General features: G+C 35.6%; 1 protein-coding gene across 5 annotated transcripts in view; it reads right to left on the reverse strand.

Annotated features, from left to right (window-relative positions):
- METTL8 (methyltransferase 8, methylcytidine) overlaps window positions 1–16,053 on the reverse strand; it is an 87,427-nt gene that overhangs the window by 36,276 nt on the left and 35,098 nt on the right. For all 5 annotated transcript variants that reach the window (XM_045480173.1, XM_045480175.1, XM_045480176.1 and 2 more), the window contains one exon: window positions 9,822–9,976. In XM_045480173.1, coding sequence (XP_045336129.1) covers window positions 9,822–9,976 — 155 coding nt within the window. The remainder of the gene's footprint in view (window positions 1–9,821; window positions 9,977–16,053) is intronic.

Below are 16,053 nucleotides of genomic sequence, written 5' to 3' on the forward strand. Positions count from 1 at the left end.
TTGGGAAAAAAAAGGTGCAAGTCTTCATAATCTATGGTATAATACAAATTGGGTCTAAGAAACACACAAGTTGAAGTCCCAGTAATAGAAGAGACAGAGTGAATAGGAAAAAAAACTGAAGAAATACTGTCTAAAGTTTTTCCAAATTTGATTAAAAACAAACAAACAAACAAATAGTAACCAATAGTAAATCCAGGAAGCAAAGCAAACTCCAGGCATGTTAAATACACAGAAAAATTCTAAAAAACAAAGGTAAAAAGAAATCTTTAAAAAAATTATAGAGAGGGGAAAAGCACTGCAAACATCAGCTGACTTCTCATTGGAAACAATGGAGGCCAGAACACAAATGAACATCTTTAAAGTACTGAAAGAAAAATCTCTATCAACCTAGAATTCTATATGCAGTGAAAATATCTTTCAAAATTTAAAAATAAAAACATTTTCAGATAAACAAAATTTAAGAGAATTTGTTACTAGCAGAATCTATAATATAAGAAATGTTAAAGTTCTTCAGGCTCAAGGAAAATGGTACTAGATAGAGACACAGAGCCACAGAGTAGAATATAGAGATGAGAAGTGATAAATATGTGGGTAACTATAAGACAATTTTTTTATACTTTGTCTTAATTTCTTAACAAAATTACTAACTGTATGTAGCAAAAATAATAACAATGAATCATAGAGCTTATAACATACAGAAGTAAACCAAACAGCAACAATATAACACAAGTTGAATACATAAGTAGAATCATATTACTGTAATCTTTTTAACATTTTATATTATGTGGTACAATATTAATTCTAAGTAAACTGTATCAAGTCAAGGAAGCACCTTAAGATAATGACAGTAACACTGTAATCTCTAGGACTATAGTTATCAAGGTGTTGCCCACCGTGTCAGGTGGTTCACTAAGTCAAAACTATATAATACTGCTATTTGCCTTTTTCACTGATTGATGTTTACACTGATAGTATAAAAAACAATGGTAGGTAAAAGTGCAGCTGCCCTAATATGAAACAAGACAGTGGTACCAAAATGTGCTAGTAGTTGTTGATTCTACACCACCATCCAGTGGGTGGTAAAGAATTCACCAGGTTTTGTTCTAAAAAACAGAATTCACTGGAGAATGTGTCTGATAAAGCAATAAAAACTATTTTATAAAATACTGACCCTTGGGTATACATATGTTTAATATTCCATGTGACAAAATGGGAGGTATACACAAAGCATTTCTACATTGTGAAGTACGACAACTGACTTATAGAAAAGAATTTGTATGGTTGTTTATGTTGTGAACTGAATTATCTGCTTTTTTGTTTTCAGGGAATCCTATTTTTAGTTGAAAATGCAACTATAGACAAACTTAGTTATTCAGACTTGGGTATCTGACATATCTTAAAAGTAAATGAAATGTGCTTCCACTTTAAGGAAAACAAATGACAATATTTGCTGCCAAAGATAAATTTTGTGTTTTAAAACAAAAATTAGGATTTTGCAAAAGTTGTGTCCACCCATGAATTTGATAGCTTTCCAATCAATACTTCGAGATTTTACTGATGAGAAAGTGGTTATATTACAAAAGCAATTCTTAAATGTTGTATAATGAAATGTGTCAACATTTGAAAGATTTACATAAAACAGAGAATCAAACTACTCAAAATTATCCATGCATAATGTTATAAAATGATGCAGAAATAAAATATCCAAAGTGTAAAATGTATCAATGAGTTATAACTAATATGGTTTCATATTCCGTATTGTAACTAAGAAACTACCATTGCTGAGATTTAGTATAATATCAGGAAAAATACCTACAATTATTTTTAAATGCTATGTGAAAACTCCTCTCTTTTACTAGCACATATCTGTGTGTGGCCAAATTCTCTTCATATAATTCAACTGAAACAACATATCACAACAGATGGAATGAAGAAGCAGATATGAGAATCTAGCTTTTTCCATTAAACCAGACATTAAAGAGACTTCCAAACATTTAAAATAATGCCGTTCTTTTGGGGGAACAAATAGATATTTTCATTAAAATATGTAATTAAATAACATGTAATGGATTGTTGTTTTAAAATGAATTAAATATTTTTAATGGCTCAGTTTTAATTTCTAACATGGAAAACATCACTAGATATAATTCACAGAATAAAAGTTCTTTTAGTGTCCTCAAAAGGTTAGAGTCTAAAGAGGTTCTGAGATGAAAATGTTTGAAACTATTTTCTAGAATAGTATCTAAAATATAAGGTAAAGATATATAGCCAAAAAGCTAGGAGAGGAAATAAAAGAACAAATGACACAAATAAAAAAAGAAAGATAATTAAACACATTATATTAACTTACAATGCTCAGAATTGAGTGTTATCTTAAATTTCTCTCTCTTTTTCTTTTTTGATACTATTTTAATAGATATAAAAAGGTACCTTATTGTTTAATTTGTATTTCTTTTACTCTTGTGTATTTCCTCATATGCTCACATGGACTTCTTCCTGGATCAACTCTCTATGTCTACTGCCCATTTATCTGTAGAGCAAAAACCTTAATGCTTTTTTAACAATGTAACAAAGATTCTATGTGTTCTATATGTTAACTTTGACATATGGTAGTGAAAAGTCATTTAAATTTTCTGTGTCTCTCAGTTTGTGTATTAGTAAAATAAGAGCAATGATTCTCAAAACAATATATAATTAAGATTAACTACTTCGGAATTATAATTATCCTAATTCGTCAAATCTAAGACAGTTATTTTCTGTACCGGTAAGAAAGGAAAAAAAACATTCCAATTATAATTGTAAGATGTCATCAGTTGTAAGAAATATCATGATTTCAGAGATGTTAATCAGTGAAACAAATGTGAGCCTCAGATGGATGAAATACAATTATTACAGGTATATCAGCTAATAATTTAACTAATTTCAATTAAATCTTTTCTACTATTGACACTAACTTATACTTATGACTCCTGGCTGCCCACTTGTCTTTTTGGCTATAGTTAAGCATTTCCGTTGATTATTTTTATTAGTAAATCTGTTTCTTCCTTAGGAATGAATGACTTACAAAAGACACACAGAAAGAAGTGATGCCTTCCCACTTCTGCATATTCTGCATATTCTCTATTCCATTAAATAGAGGTCACAGCTGCTGGAAGAAGCTAATACCCACTTCCATCATTAGACATTTATTGAGAACCTGTATCTTTCAAGCACTGAAATGTGAATTGGAGACATAAAGATGAAAAAGATTTGGTAGAACTCAAAATTTTAATAAGATGAGTTCTAATCAGCTATTAAAGAATAAAGAATTTATCAGGTAGAAAGTAAGATGGGAATAGGTGTATGGAGGGCATTCTTTTAAAATTGCAACAGTAACTAATGCATATAAAATATAAAGTTTAATCTCTACGTCTCATCCTCATGCCCATTCCTCAGATAAACAGTATGATGTAGACATTTCCAGACTTTTCTCTGTGTATATAAAAACAAAGATATATATACACATATAGCACACGCACAAGAATTCCTTACTAAAATGAGACCTGCGATACTTTTCTGCAACTTGCTCTTTTTGTTGTTGATATCTCTTAATATCAACATACATAGATCTCTCTTTTTTTTAAGTAGGTTTTACGCCCAGTGCAGAGCCCAGTGTGGGACTTGAACTCATGACCGTGGGATTAAGACCTGAGCCGATGACAAGAGTCGGATGCTTAACTGACTGAGCCACCCAGGCACCCCAGATCTCTCTTATTTTTATTAACTACTACATTATTTTCCAATGTATGGATATAACTATATTTTAATGGGTTTATTGAAGTATAAATGACATATGGTAAACTGCACATATTTAAAGTGTACAATTTGAGAAGTTCCGACATATGTTGGCACTCAGGAAACAATCGCCACAGTCAAGACAATGAATATGTCCATCACCCTCAAAAGTTTCCTTGTGTGCCTTTAAAATTCCTCTTTTCCAGCCCTCCCCTTCTCATCACCACCCTCAATTCCACTGACAACCACTGATCTGCTGTCTGTCTCTATATATTATCTTGCATTTTCTGGTGTAGCACTAAGAATACAATATATACTCTTCATTTTTAGCTTCTTTCACTCAGCATAATTATTTTGAAATTCATCCATATTGTTATGTTTATCAGTATCTCATTCCTTTTTATTACTGAGTAGTATTCCATTTTATATATATATATATATATTATATATATAATATATATATATATATATAATATATATATATATATATAATACACAATTTGTCCATTTACTTACTCATGGACATTTGGGTTGTTTCCAAATTTGGCTACTACAAATAAAGCTGCTATGAATAATCATGTATAAGTATTTGTACGGACATATGCATTCTTTTCTCTTGGGTAAATATCTAGGAATTGAACGGCTGAATCATATTACAGGTTTATGTTTAGTTTTTTAAGAAACTGCTAAGCTGTTTTCCAAAGTGGTTATACCATTTTATATTCCCACCAGTAGTATATGAAAGTTCCAGTTCCTCTACATCCTCTCTAATATTCAGTACAGGATTTTGAATTTTAGTTATTCTAATAAGTTTGCAGTAGTATCTCATTGTGTCTTTAGCTTTTTTTTTTTTTTTGAAAGCTTTTTATTATTTATTTATTTATTTTTAAAGTAATCTCTACATCCAACATGGGGCTCAAACTCATGATGGGAAGATCAAAAATCACATGCTCCACTGACTGAGCCAGCCATATGCCCCTCATTGTTAACTTTAATTTTCACTTTCCTAATGAATAATGATGCTGATCATCTTTTCATGTGCTTATTATCCATGTATCTTCTTTTTTAATCTGTGAGTCTTCTTTGGTGGAGTATCTGTTCAAATATTTTGCCCATTTTTATTGGGCTCTTGTTGAATTTTGGGAGCTTTTTATATATTCTTATCACGAGCTTTGTTTACTGAATTTTGAGAGCTTGTAAAAAGCTCTCATGAGTCTTTTATCTACAACGAAAATGAGCAAATTATTGATACATGCAACAACATGGATAAATCTCAAAGTAATTATGCTTAGTGAAAGAAGCCAGGCAAAAAAGAGAATACATGTGATTTCCTTTAAATACTGGAAAATGCAAACGAATCAATAATGCTTGCTATGTTCTTTCTCCCTCTTTCTGTCTTTCTGTTTTTCTGCAGATAAATTCTCTTGACACCCAACCTTACTCAGAGACCTCTTTATCTTTCTCTGTAAATTCCTAGTTTGAAGGCTCGGCGTTATAGATTGTATCCACTTTCCTATATTTTGAGGGTCTTAGAATTGAGCGAGATGGAGGAAACTCCACTGGGTAGTGGACAGCCTTTATGAGGGTGTGAAATCTGTTTTCTCTTCCCTCCCCTCCCCATGCCTCCTCTCATTCTCTCTCTCTCTCTCTTTTTCTTTCTCCCTTCCTTTCCCCTTCCCTTCCCTTTCCTTTCATTAAGTCCTATGCTAGGTTTCACTCATCTAGTTAAGATGTGTCCTATTCCTAAAAGGGTTTCACTTGGGCTTGGGATAGTTCTCCCAATTCAGCATGGAACCCCAGAAAATGGTGAGCCTCAGGATTTTCCCTGCTCTGCTGAGACCTTAAACTCTGCTGCCATTGGCAAAACCATTTATTTTCAAGAGTTCTTTTTCAACCTTTACTGGGCTGCTAATGAGTATTAGTAATGATCTGCCAGCTGATCTTCTTTTCCTGGTACTGCTTCTGAGAGATGAAGGTGAGGTCAGGAACCACTCTGAGCCACATATGAATCTACGGTTTCTTTACTTGATCACTAATTTGCCATGTTTATGGACTTTCCTGGTTGCTATTGGTAGTTTTGCTTGCTTTTATTACTTTTTATTCATTTTGTTGAAGGAAGAATACTTTGTTTTTCAGATTCATTCCATCTTCTTTATCTGGAGAACTCAGGCTTCTTAGTGAAATGGGCTGGAGGGCAATTCTTTCTCAGGATATCAGAAACTGAATAAAAAGGGGTATATTTATTTTTTCCTCAAAAAATATTTGTAAAAAGTGGGTCACATATAGAGTAAATAGTACTTACTAACTAAATTAGAGGCTAAACAGAAAAATAAACTGTAGACAATTTTTACATCTCTGAGAAAGAACTGACAGGTACAGTAGTTTTCTAAAAACATCTTTTAAAAATCAAAGTTTGGCAAGAGAGGAAACATTCTTTTTTTTTTTTTTTTCAACGTTTTTTTATTTTTTATTTTTGGGACAGAGAGAGACAGAGCATGAACGGGGGAGGGGCAGAGAGAGAGGGAGACACAGAATCGGAAACAGGCTCCAGGCTCTGAGCCATCAGCCCAGAGCCCGACGCGGGGCTCGAACTCACGGACCGCGAGATCGTGACCTGGCTGAAGTCGGACGCTTAACCGACTGCGCCACCCAGGCGCCCCAAGAGAGGAAACATTCTTAACTACAAAGGAGGAAATGAGGAAGTCAGAACTTTTGGACAGAACTTGGACTTGAAGGAAGGGGAAAGTAAACCAGTCTTCTGGTTTTCAGTTTAATTTACAAATCTTCTCTTTAAGCAAAAAACAAAAACAAAAACAAACAATAAAAACAAACAAAAACCAAAACCCAAAAAACAAACAAAAAAGCAACCACAGCAAAACAGGTACATGAGGAGATGATAGGAAGCAACTACTTTTACTTTCCTCTTTCTTTGGAGGAAATTATTTTTATTATTACAGTACGAATCCACCTTTGGAGAGAGTTCACTACAAGTATCCTGGCATGGGCTGCACAACCTTTTAGGGAGTATGCTGTGGAGAAGGACAGCTGTCGAGACTAGATTAAGGTTTTTCAAACTTCAATTAACAGAACCCTAAGAGGCCATGAGGCTTCTACAGTGAGGGAGGCACGTGGGAGAGGAAAAGGGAGGTGGAGCTGTTGGTGCCTCAGGCCTCTACATGCTTCATTAAGACCAGGTTTGTTTTTACCGCTTAAATATTGGGATTCCATGATAAGACTTCACCTGGAAAAAAATTCCACTGCTAAAGAAAAGTTTGAAAACCACTGGACTGGATCAAAGATTCCTAAACCTGGCTGCTCAACAGAATTACTAAAAGAGCTTTTTCAAATTACAAATTCCTGGGCCATACCTCTAGACCTAGTGAAATAATAACTCCCCAAGGGATTCTTGTACTAGCCCACAATGCTTGAGAGGCATTGACCCAGAGGACCCTTGCTTCCCTGACAGTCTATGACAAAACAGAACATAAATGGGTAGGCAGGAACCTTGGACAAAAGAGCTGGTGGTAGCAGATGGAAGAAGAGAACATAGACCGCTAAATCACGAGACTCTAATGAAGAATAAAAACTTGGTAAACGAAGATCTTGCCTAGGACCAGAAGTTCCTGTGGAGGTTTAATTGCCTGGCAATGATCTCACAGCCTACTCTAACTGTCCATACTGGTAATGGCAGGCAAAGTAGTTTAATTCAGCAACTGTCCAAAAAAATATAATGTCAACCATAGGTGTAATTTAAAATTTTCTAGTAGCCATTTTTAAAAGAGCTAAAAGAGGGATGCCTGGGTGGTTTAGTCGGTTAAGTGTCTGACTTAATTTTGGCTCAGGTTGTGATCTCACGTTTCATGGGATCAAGTCCCATGTTGGGCTCCGTGCTGACAGCACGGAGCCTGCTTGGGATTCTCTCTCCTCCCCCCTTCTGCCCTCCCCATCCGCTACTCACACACATGTGCATGCACACACTCTCAAGATAAACAAACTTTAAAAAAAGCTAAAAGAAATAAAATTAATTTTAATAATATATTTTATTTAATTCAATATATCCAAAACAATATCATCTTAACATGTGGTTCAGTATAAAAAAATTTTAATGATATATTTTACCTCTTCTTTTTGTACTTTCTTTTATTTTAATGTTTATTTATTTATTTCGAGAGAAAGTGTACATGAGCAGGGGAGGGGCAGAGACAGAGAGAGAGACAGAGAGAGAGACAGAGAGAGACAGAGAGACAGAGAGAGAAGCCCAAGCAGGCTCCACACTATCAGTGCAGAGCCCGATGTGAGGCTTGAACTCACAAACTGTGAGACCATGACCTGAGCCAAAATCATGACTCAGATGCTTAACTGACTGAGACACGCAGGTACGCCTCTACTGTTTTTTTTCTTCAGCTAAGACAGCAGAAGAGATGATTTATTGTACACATGTTACATTCAGCCACAAATGAAAACAGAATTATTTCTGAAAGTCACGGGTCCAGGGCAAAGGACCAAAAGGAACTGTTTGGTATAATAAACAAGGTGGGTCGCTCAAAGGTGGTCCTTGTGATCAGATGGTGATGGACATTCTAGACCCATTGAATCAAGTTCTAGAAAGTTGGTATGCAATTCAACAATTTGTAACAGCATCCCCGCCTCTGTCTTTCCTTATTTCTGCTCCTGTGGCTTCCATGGGTTCACAAGCTAGTGGTTTCTTTGGACCTCTACCTCATCTTCTTTTACACTTCAGCCTGAACATTTGCTTTTTCTTCCTCATGGTGCAGAAGTTTCCAAAAAGATGGCACTAAGGCTGAGAGAGCCCATACTAAGTCTTCGAAATGTTACAGCACATATCACTTGAGACTAATTAGGTTTCAAGTGCTCAATAACCACATCTGGCTAGTGGCCACATATTGTATAGTGTGGAACTAATTAATAACTTTCAGTTAGTCATCTTGGATCAAAACTTCAGAGTCAAATGCTTTCTTTTCCTTTACTCTGCAAAAGCATCAAGTTCTATTTATTCTTCCTTTGAGATCTCTCTTTCATTGGTCCTTTCCTGCTTCTAGTTCTACCTGCTGATCTATCTAGTTAGTATACTGTTAACCAAATAAATATACAATAGTTAATAGCCTATGTATGCTGCCATTTCTCTTTAGTGGCTCTTGAATGCCTTCTACTTCAGCTGTGAATTCCAGAACTCATGCAATCCTGCTCCCACCCCCATACCTGCTCTATATCATTCCAGCCTTATCATTTATAAATCTTCTAAGAGTCCTTATTTTAGGAAAACTATCCTGTTCACAGTCTCCTGAATATGTCTTATACTTTTCAATCTCTGTGTTTTATGACTTTTTACACACCTAGAATGCCCTTATTCCAGCTTTAACTATCTAAGTCATTACTTCACAAATATTTATGTGTCAGGGACTGTTCTAGGTACTGGAGACAGAATAAATAATCCTGATCTCAATTTCTCCACTTAAAGAAAGCTTCCTTTATATATCAGTGATACATCAATAAAGCTGAAATTGGGGGGGGGGGGAATCCTCCAGCGTCAAAGGAGAAGTGGTTTTGCACTACTGAGTTATTCTTAGAAGACATACAGTGCATATGCCTTATAAGAACACACTGGGCCCTTACAATCTGCTGCTATGTACTGCATGTATTTTTTTTCCTAGAAATATCTATCCTTCCGAACAGAGGCTGGATTTCCTAAAAGCACAGACTAGGGTCATACCAGTGTGTTCTCCCTGCTCAGTAAGCAGCAGGTGGTGAATATACAGTTTGCTGACTGACAAGTACTCAGGACCAGAGGTGAGCAGGAAGGGTCTGCAAGAACACCAAAGCTGAGGAAAGCACTTGGGAAGTCATTTTTCCAATTCCATTTGTGAAGAAATTCAGAATTGGCAACACTTAAGTTAGGATGAGTTACCCTGCCTTTGGACCTTAACAACACGGATCAAGTTTAAAAATCCTTTCTTGGCACTAAATGAAAATAATACCACTGTTAATGTTTAACAGGCATATATATTAGACCTTGAAACATAACTCACCACATGTTGTGTTCAAAAACTTTGGCTGGGTCAGTTAAAATCCTTGATCCCAGAGGGGCCGCTGGGTGATTACCACTTTGGTATCTATGTGGCACCTTTCTTATCCTTAGACAGGAAACAGAATTTCTCCAAATCACATTCATCCTAATCAGTACCTGTAAAGTTACAAATGATTAATGAGTCAATATGGATTACACAGTGTATTGTTTTATCTAAGAGCCAAAAACTATTCTAAAAGGTTTGGAATCTAAGACATGAAAACTGATCATTTTTAAATGAAAGATGGGTATGATAGCTTCTCTCCTGAAGTATTTTCAGGCCAAGAGAAGGAAAAAGAATATTTAGGGTTGTACCATTGGCTGGTATTCTTCATAAGTCATAGCCTTGACCAACTTTGCTTTGTTTGGTATTTGTTTATTTAATTTTTGCACACAGCCAAAGCATATCAGCCCAGAATATGAATTTTGTGTATTAAAAGGTTTTTTTAAGTGATTTTATTATTTTGTTTTGGGGATTCTAAGCAAACATATTTGTAAGGAATATTTCACAACCACTAGACCGAAAACCAAAGTATAGTAGTATCAGAATAAGAAAGCAAACCTACTAAATCTCCTTCCCTGGGCTGAGCTGAATAATATGAAATTTAGTCAAATAATAAGTAAATACTGTAGTAGTAGATGAGCCCAGCAATTCTTAATTATAACAACCCTGTATACATTTATTTGTAAGAATAGTCAGTAATACATTTGCAAAATAGATTTCCCTGTACAAAACATAAATCATAGCTCAAGAGGAGAATCATCAGTTGGTTAGTCAATTCCATCTCCATTTCTGGGAGAATAATTTTAACATTAAAGAGTATGCCATCTTAACTATGTACTGGCAAATATGTTGGCTTACAATCTTTACAGAAAAGTATCAGAAAGAAGCTGTGAAGAGCTTACTTTTTATAATAAAAATCCATTGTTCTACTGCTCAGCATTTCACCCCGACTCAGTTGTTCACCAAAACATTCAGCCTAATGCTGTAAGCTGCCAGATAGAAAGAGATGCTAAAAGGTGTGTGTACATAATACACATTAGAGACTATCTAAGGTACTATTACGTGTAAAAATGACGTGTATTATATACATCCTTTACCACCTTACTGAAAGGCAATGGATTTTGACTGTGATTTTCAAAATGAACTGCAGAATGTCAAAAACATCTCATTGTGCTTTTAAACATAAAATTCAAGATCTTCTTTTTGGAGGAAAAAGAAAGGCTTAGTTATACACCAAAAAGACTGTAATGGTTCCATTCAAATGTGACTAACGGTGATGAGAAATGAAACATTCAATAGCTACTGCAGATCTCCTGTTTCTTGTTTGTTTTTCCTTCTCTGCTAAATGCAAGCTCTTTGGTGGAGGCAAATGAAATTAAATGCTCTGCCTACCACTACCTTTCCTCTGATGTGCCTTTGTTCTTTTCTCCTGCCTGTGTTCCATGTAAGACTAACAAAATCCTACCTGCACAATTATTTTTAGAGCTCTCTTTCTGCACTGAATATTACTCATAAAATCTGTATGCTGAAGAGTAGAAACTGATTACACCTAGAAAGAGAGGCAATTCATGCTCAAAAGTGTAAAATGATGTAAACGTTTTCCACCCAGGAAAGCCAAATCAAAATGAAATTTCAATCTTCAAATAATCATGTGATACTTATCTATATCTATCTATATAAAAGAGGAAGACAGGGGAAAAAAGATACGAGTTTCTCTCAGTATAAATGATCAAGAATCTCTATAGGCAGCTGTTTAGGCAGCTTGTTTTTCTAATTAACTACATAAACATCTTTACCTCATTTATTTATTATCGGTAACAGTTACACACAGCCTTGTATTGCTCTTTATCTTTCTTATTATATAAATATGATACACTTACATAATACAACATAGAAAAATACATAATAAAATTATATAAATGCCTTAACCAAATTGCAAGCTTCTAAGGGCAGCACCAAGCTGCTCATGAATTAACTGTTTGACTGATAATACAAAAATGATCCTTGCCTGACATAAATTTCATAAGAAGGAAACAACTTCATATCTTCCAGGCTGGCTCCTAAGCAGCATACAGCATGGAAGAAGGACATGACAGAAGAATGTGGCAGTATACAGACAGCTATCCAGTTACATTGATTACAGTGATTTAAAAGGGTGTGTCTTATGTTATAACTATCATGTTAGCTTAATGTCTACTAGGTCTTGGTTTCATTTTGTGATGGGAAAAGAAAAGATGGGCAAGGTCAACCCCAGACAGAATTCCGGTACAGAAAGCTGTACATGCGTGTACGTAACAGAGCTTCAAAATACATGAAACTGCATGAATAAGCAGTATTTTTTTTAATGTTTATTTATTTATTTTGAATGCGAGCAGGGGAGGGGCAGAGAGAGAGAGTGTAAGAGAGAAATGAGAGAAATGCAAGCAGGCTCCGCGCTGTCAGCGTGGAGCCTGACAGGGGCTCGAACTTATCAACTGTGAGATCATAACCTGAGAGGAAATCAAGAGTGGGATGCTTAACTGACTGAGCTACCCAGGTGCCCCAAGTAGTATTTTTATTTGAAATAAGACAAAGAAGTATAGCTAAAAATATTCCATTCACCCAAAAGAGGCAGGAAAGGAAGCACAGAGAAACTAAAAACAAAAGAGACAATTAGAAAACAAATACTAGGATGGCATATTTATCTTTTTAAATTTATTTTTATTTATTTTTTTGTTTTAGAGAGAGAGAGAGCATGCAAATGGGGGACACAGGCAGAGGGCGACAGAGAATCTTAAGCAGGCTCCATGCTCAATGCAGAGCGTGATGCAGGGCTTGATCCCATGACCCCGGGATCACGACCTGAACTGAAATCAAGAGTGTTATGCTTAACTGACTAAGACACCCAGGCACCCCTAGGATGGCATATTTAAACCCAACTATATCAACAGTTACATTAAATGTAAATGGACTCCCATTAAAAGACATGGATTGTCAATTTGTATGAAAAAGCAAGACTCAACCACATATTGTCTATAAGAAAAGCACTTTCAATATAAAAATACAACTAAATTAAAATAAAAACAGATACTAAGCAAATGCTGCATGAGAAAACTGGTGGAGCTATATTAATAGTGTTAAAAATAAAACCATGGACCCAAATGGCATCACTTAGGGTAAGGCCCCAAGTCAGTAAAATAAGACTTAATACCTAACCTAACTGTAGTTTTAATCCCCCAGAAATGTAACCTTTAATCAGTCAGCATGAGACTTTCCTTGTCAGCACTAGGGACTTTATTGAGACACCCTTTCACTTCTCCTTAGGAGGGGAACCTTGCCTAAAACAATGAATTCTTTGCTAATAATTTCCTTTTTTCTGCTCCCTCTTTACCTTCAAAAACCTTTTCCTTTCTGTAGCCCTTCAGATCTCCTTTCTACCTGCTAGATGGGATGCTGCCTGATTTGTGAATTGGTTAATAAAGCCAACTTGATAATTTATTCAGTTGAATTTTTGTTATTTAATAACAAAGTAGACTAACACAAAAAAGAGTATTACAGATATAAAAAGGGACATTTAATAATGGTGAGCCAATTTATCAACACATACAATCCTAAATGTGCATGTACATAATAACAGAGCTTCAAAATACATGAAGCAAAAATGAACAAAACTTTTTAAAAGGATAAATTAACAAATTCACAGTAATTCTTCAAGATTTCGATACCCCTCTCCCAGTAATAAAAAGAACATTTAGAAACAAACTATCAAGAAATCAGTAAGTATATGGAAGAATTAACATTATCAACTTGATCTAAATGACACATAGAAAGAACACTATACCTAATAACAGCTGAATGCACATTTTTTCTTTTTTTTTTTTCTTCCTTTCTTTTTTATTACAGTGTTTCCCCCCTTGCGGCTAATGATTTCCTCCTGCATGGAGTGCTCTCCCTCTTCCTCTTTGTCCTTTGCCCTATCTACTCTTGCGTCTTAATGGATCCCTTATAACCCTGTCCCACCTTCTCTACAGCGTTGTCCTGGGCCAGCCCAATACACAGAGACATCTTCCTCTGACTGTTGGGGGATCTACCAGGCTACACCACTCAGGAGGCATTAACTTGTTAACTTTTTGTGTGTATTTGCATGATTCGACCATCTAGATTTTGATGTTTTAAGGATTCTGTTTTATTTTATTTGTATTTTTTAAAGACTGATTATTTTTATTATTATAATGATTTTTAATTCAAATCCAAGTTAGTTAACAGATAGTGTAATAATAATTTCAGAATAGAATTTAGTGATTCATCGCTTACATATAACACCCAGTGCTCATCCCAACAAGTGTCCTCCTTAATGCCCCTCACCCCTTCCCAATACCCCTCAAGCAACCCTCAGTTTGTTCTCTATATTTAAGAGCCTTTTATGGTTTGTCTCCCTCTCTGTTTTTATATTATTTTTGCTTCCCTTCCCCTATGTTCAACTATTTTTTTTCCCAATGTTTATTTACTTCTGAGAGAAAGAGAGAGAGACAGAGGCGTGAGCAGGGGAAGGGCAGAGAGAGGGAGACACAGAATCTGAAGCAGGCTCCCGGCTCTGACCTGTCAGCACAGAGCCTGATGCGGGGCTCAAACTCACAGACCGTGAGATCATGACCTGAGCTGAAGTCGGATGCTTAACTGGCTGAGCCACCCAGGCGCCCCATCTGTTTTGTTTCTTAAATTTTACATATGAGTGAAATCATGTATTTGTCTTTCTCTGATTGACTTATTTCACTTAGTGTAATACACTAGTTCTTCCATGTTGTTGCAAATGGCAAGATTTCATTATTTTTGATCACCAAGTAATATTCCATCATAAATATATACCTCATCTTCTTTATCCATTCATCACTAGATGGAAATTTGGGATCTTTCCATACTTTGGCTATTGTCAATAGTGCTATTAACATTGGGGTGCATGTGCCCCTTTGAAACAGCACTCCTGTATCCTTCAGATAAATACCTAGTAGTGCAATTGCTGGGTTGCAGAGTAGTTCTATTTTTAATTTTTTGAGGAACCCCCACACTGTTTTCCAGAGTGGCTGCACTAGTTTGCATTCCCACCAGCAGTGCAAAAGGGTTCCTCTTTCTCTACATCCTTGCCAACATCTGATGTTGCCTGAGTTGTTAATTTTAGCCATTCTGACTGGTGTGAGGTTGTATCTCATTGTGGTTTTGATTGGTGATTTCCCTGATGATGAGTGGTGTTGATGTTGGGCATCTTTTCATGTGTCTATTAGCCATCTGGATGTCTTCTTTGGATAAGTGTCTATTCATGTCTTTTGCCCATTTCTTCACTGGATTATTTGTTTTTTTGGGGTGTTGATTTTGATAAGTTCTTTATAGATTTTGGATAGTAACCCTTTATCTGATATGTCATTTGCAAATATCTTCTCCCATTCCATTGATTGCCTTTTAGTTTTGCTGATTTTTTTTTTTCTTTTGCTGTGCAGAAACCTTTTATCTTGATGAGGTCCCAATGGTTCATTTTTGCTTTTGTTTCCCTTGCCTCCAGAGGCATGTCAAGTAAGAAGTTGCTGCAGCCGAAGTCAAAGAGGTTGTTGTCTGTTTCCTCTAGGATTTTGATGGTTTCCTGTTTTACATTTAGGTCTTTCATCCATTTTAAGTTTATTTTTGTGTATGGTGTAAGAAGGTGGTCCAGGTTCATTCTTCTGCATACCGCTGTCCTTCTCCCAGCACCACTTGCTGAAGAGACTGTCTTTTTTCCACTGGATATTCTTTCCTGCTTTGTCAAAGATTAGCTGGCCATAGATTTGTGGGTCCATTTCTGGGTTCTCTATTCTATTCCAATGATCTATTTGTCTGTTTTTGTGCCAGTACCATACTGTCTTGATAATTACAGCTTTGTAATATAGTTTGAAGTCTGGAATTGTGATGCCTCCAGCTTTGGTTTTCTTTTTCAACATTATTTTGGCTATTTCTTTGGCTTTTCTGGTTCCATACAAATTTTAGGATTGTTTGTTCTAGCTCTGTGAAGAATGCTGGTGTTATTTTCATCAAGATTGCAGTGAATATGTAGATTGCTTTGGGTAGTATCGACATTGTAACAATATTTATTCTTCCAATCCATGAACGTGGAATGTTTTTCCATTTTTTTGTGTCTTCAATCTCTTTCATAAGCTTTCTATTGTTTTCAGTATATAGATTTTTC

This window comes from Leopardus geoffroyi, chromosome C1 (assembly GCF_018350155.1).
Source record: "Leopardus geoffroyi isolate Oge1 chromosome C1, O.geoffroyi_Oge1_pat1.0, whole genome shotgun sequence".
Taxonomy (NCBI): domain Eukaryota; kingdom Metazoa; phylum Chordata; class Mammalia; order Carnivora; family Felidae; genus Leopardus; species Leopardus geoffroyi.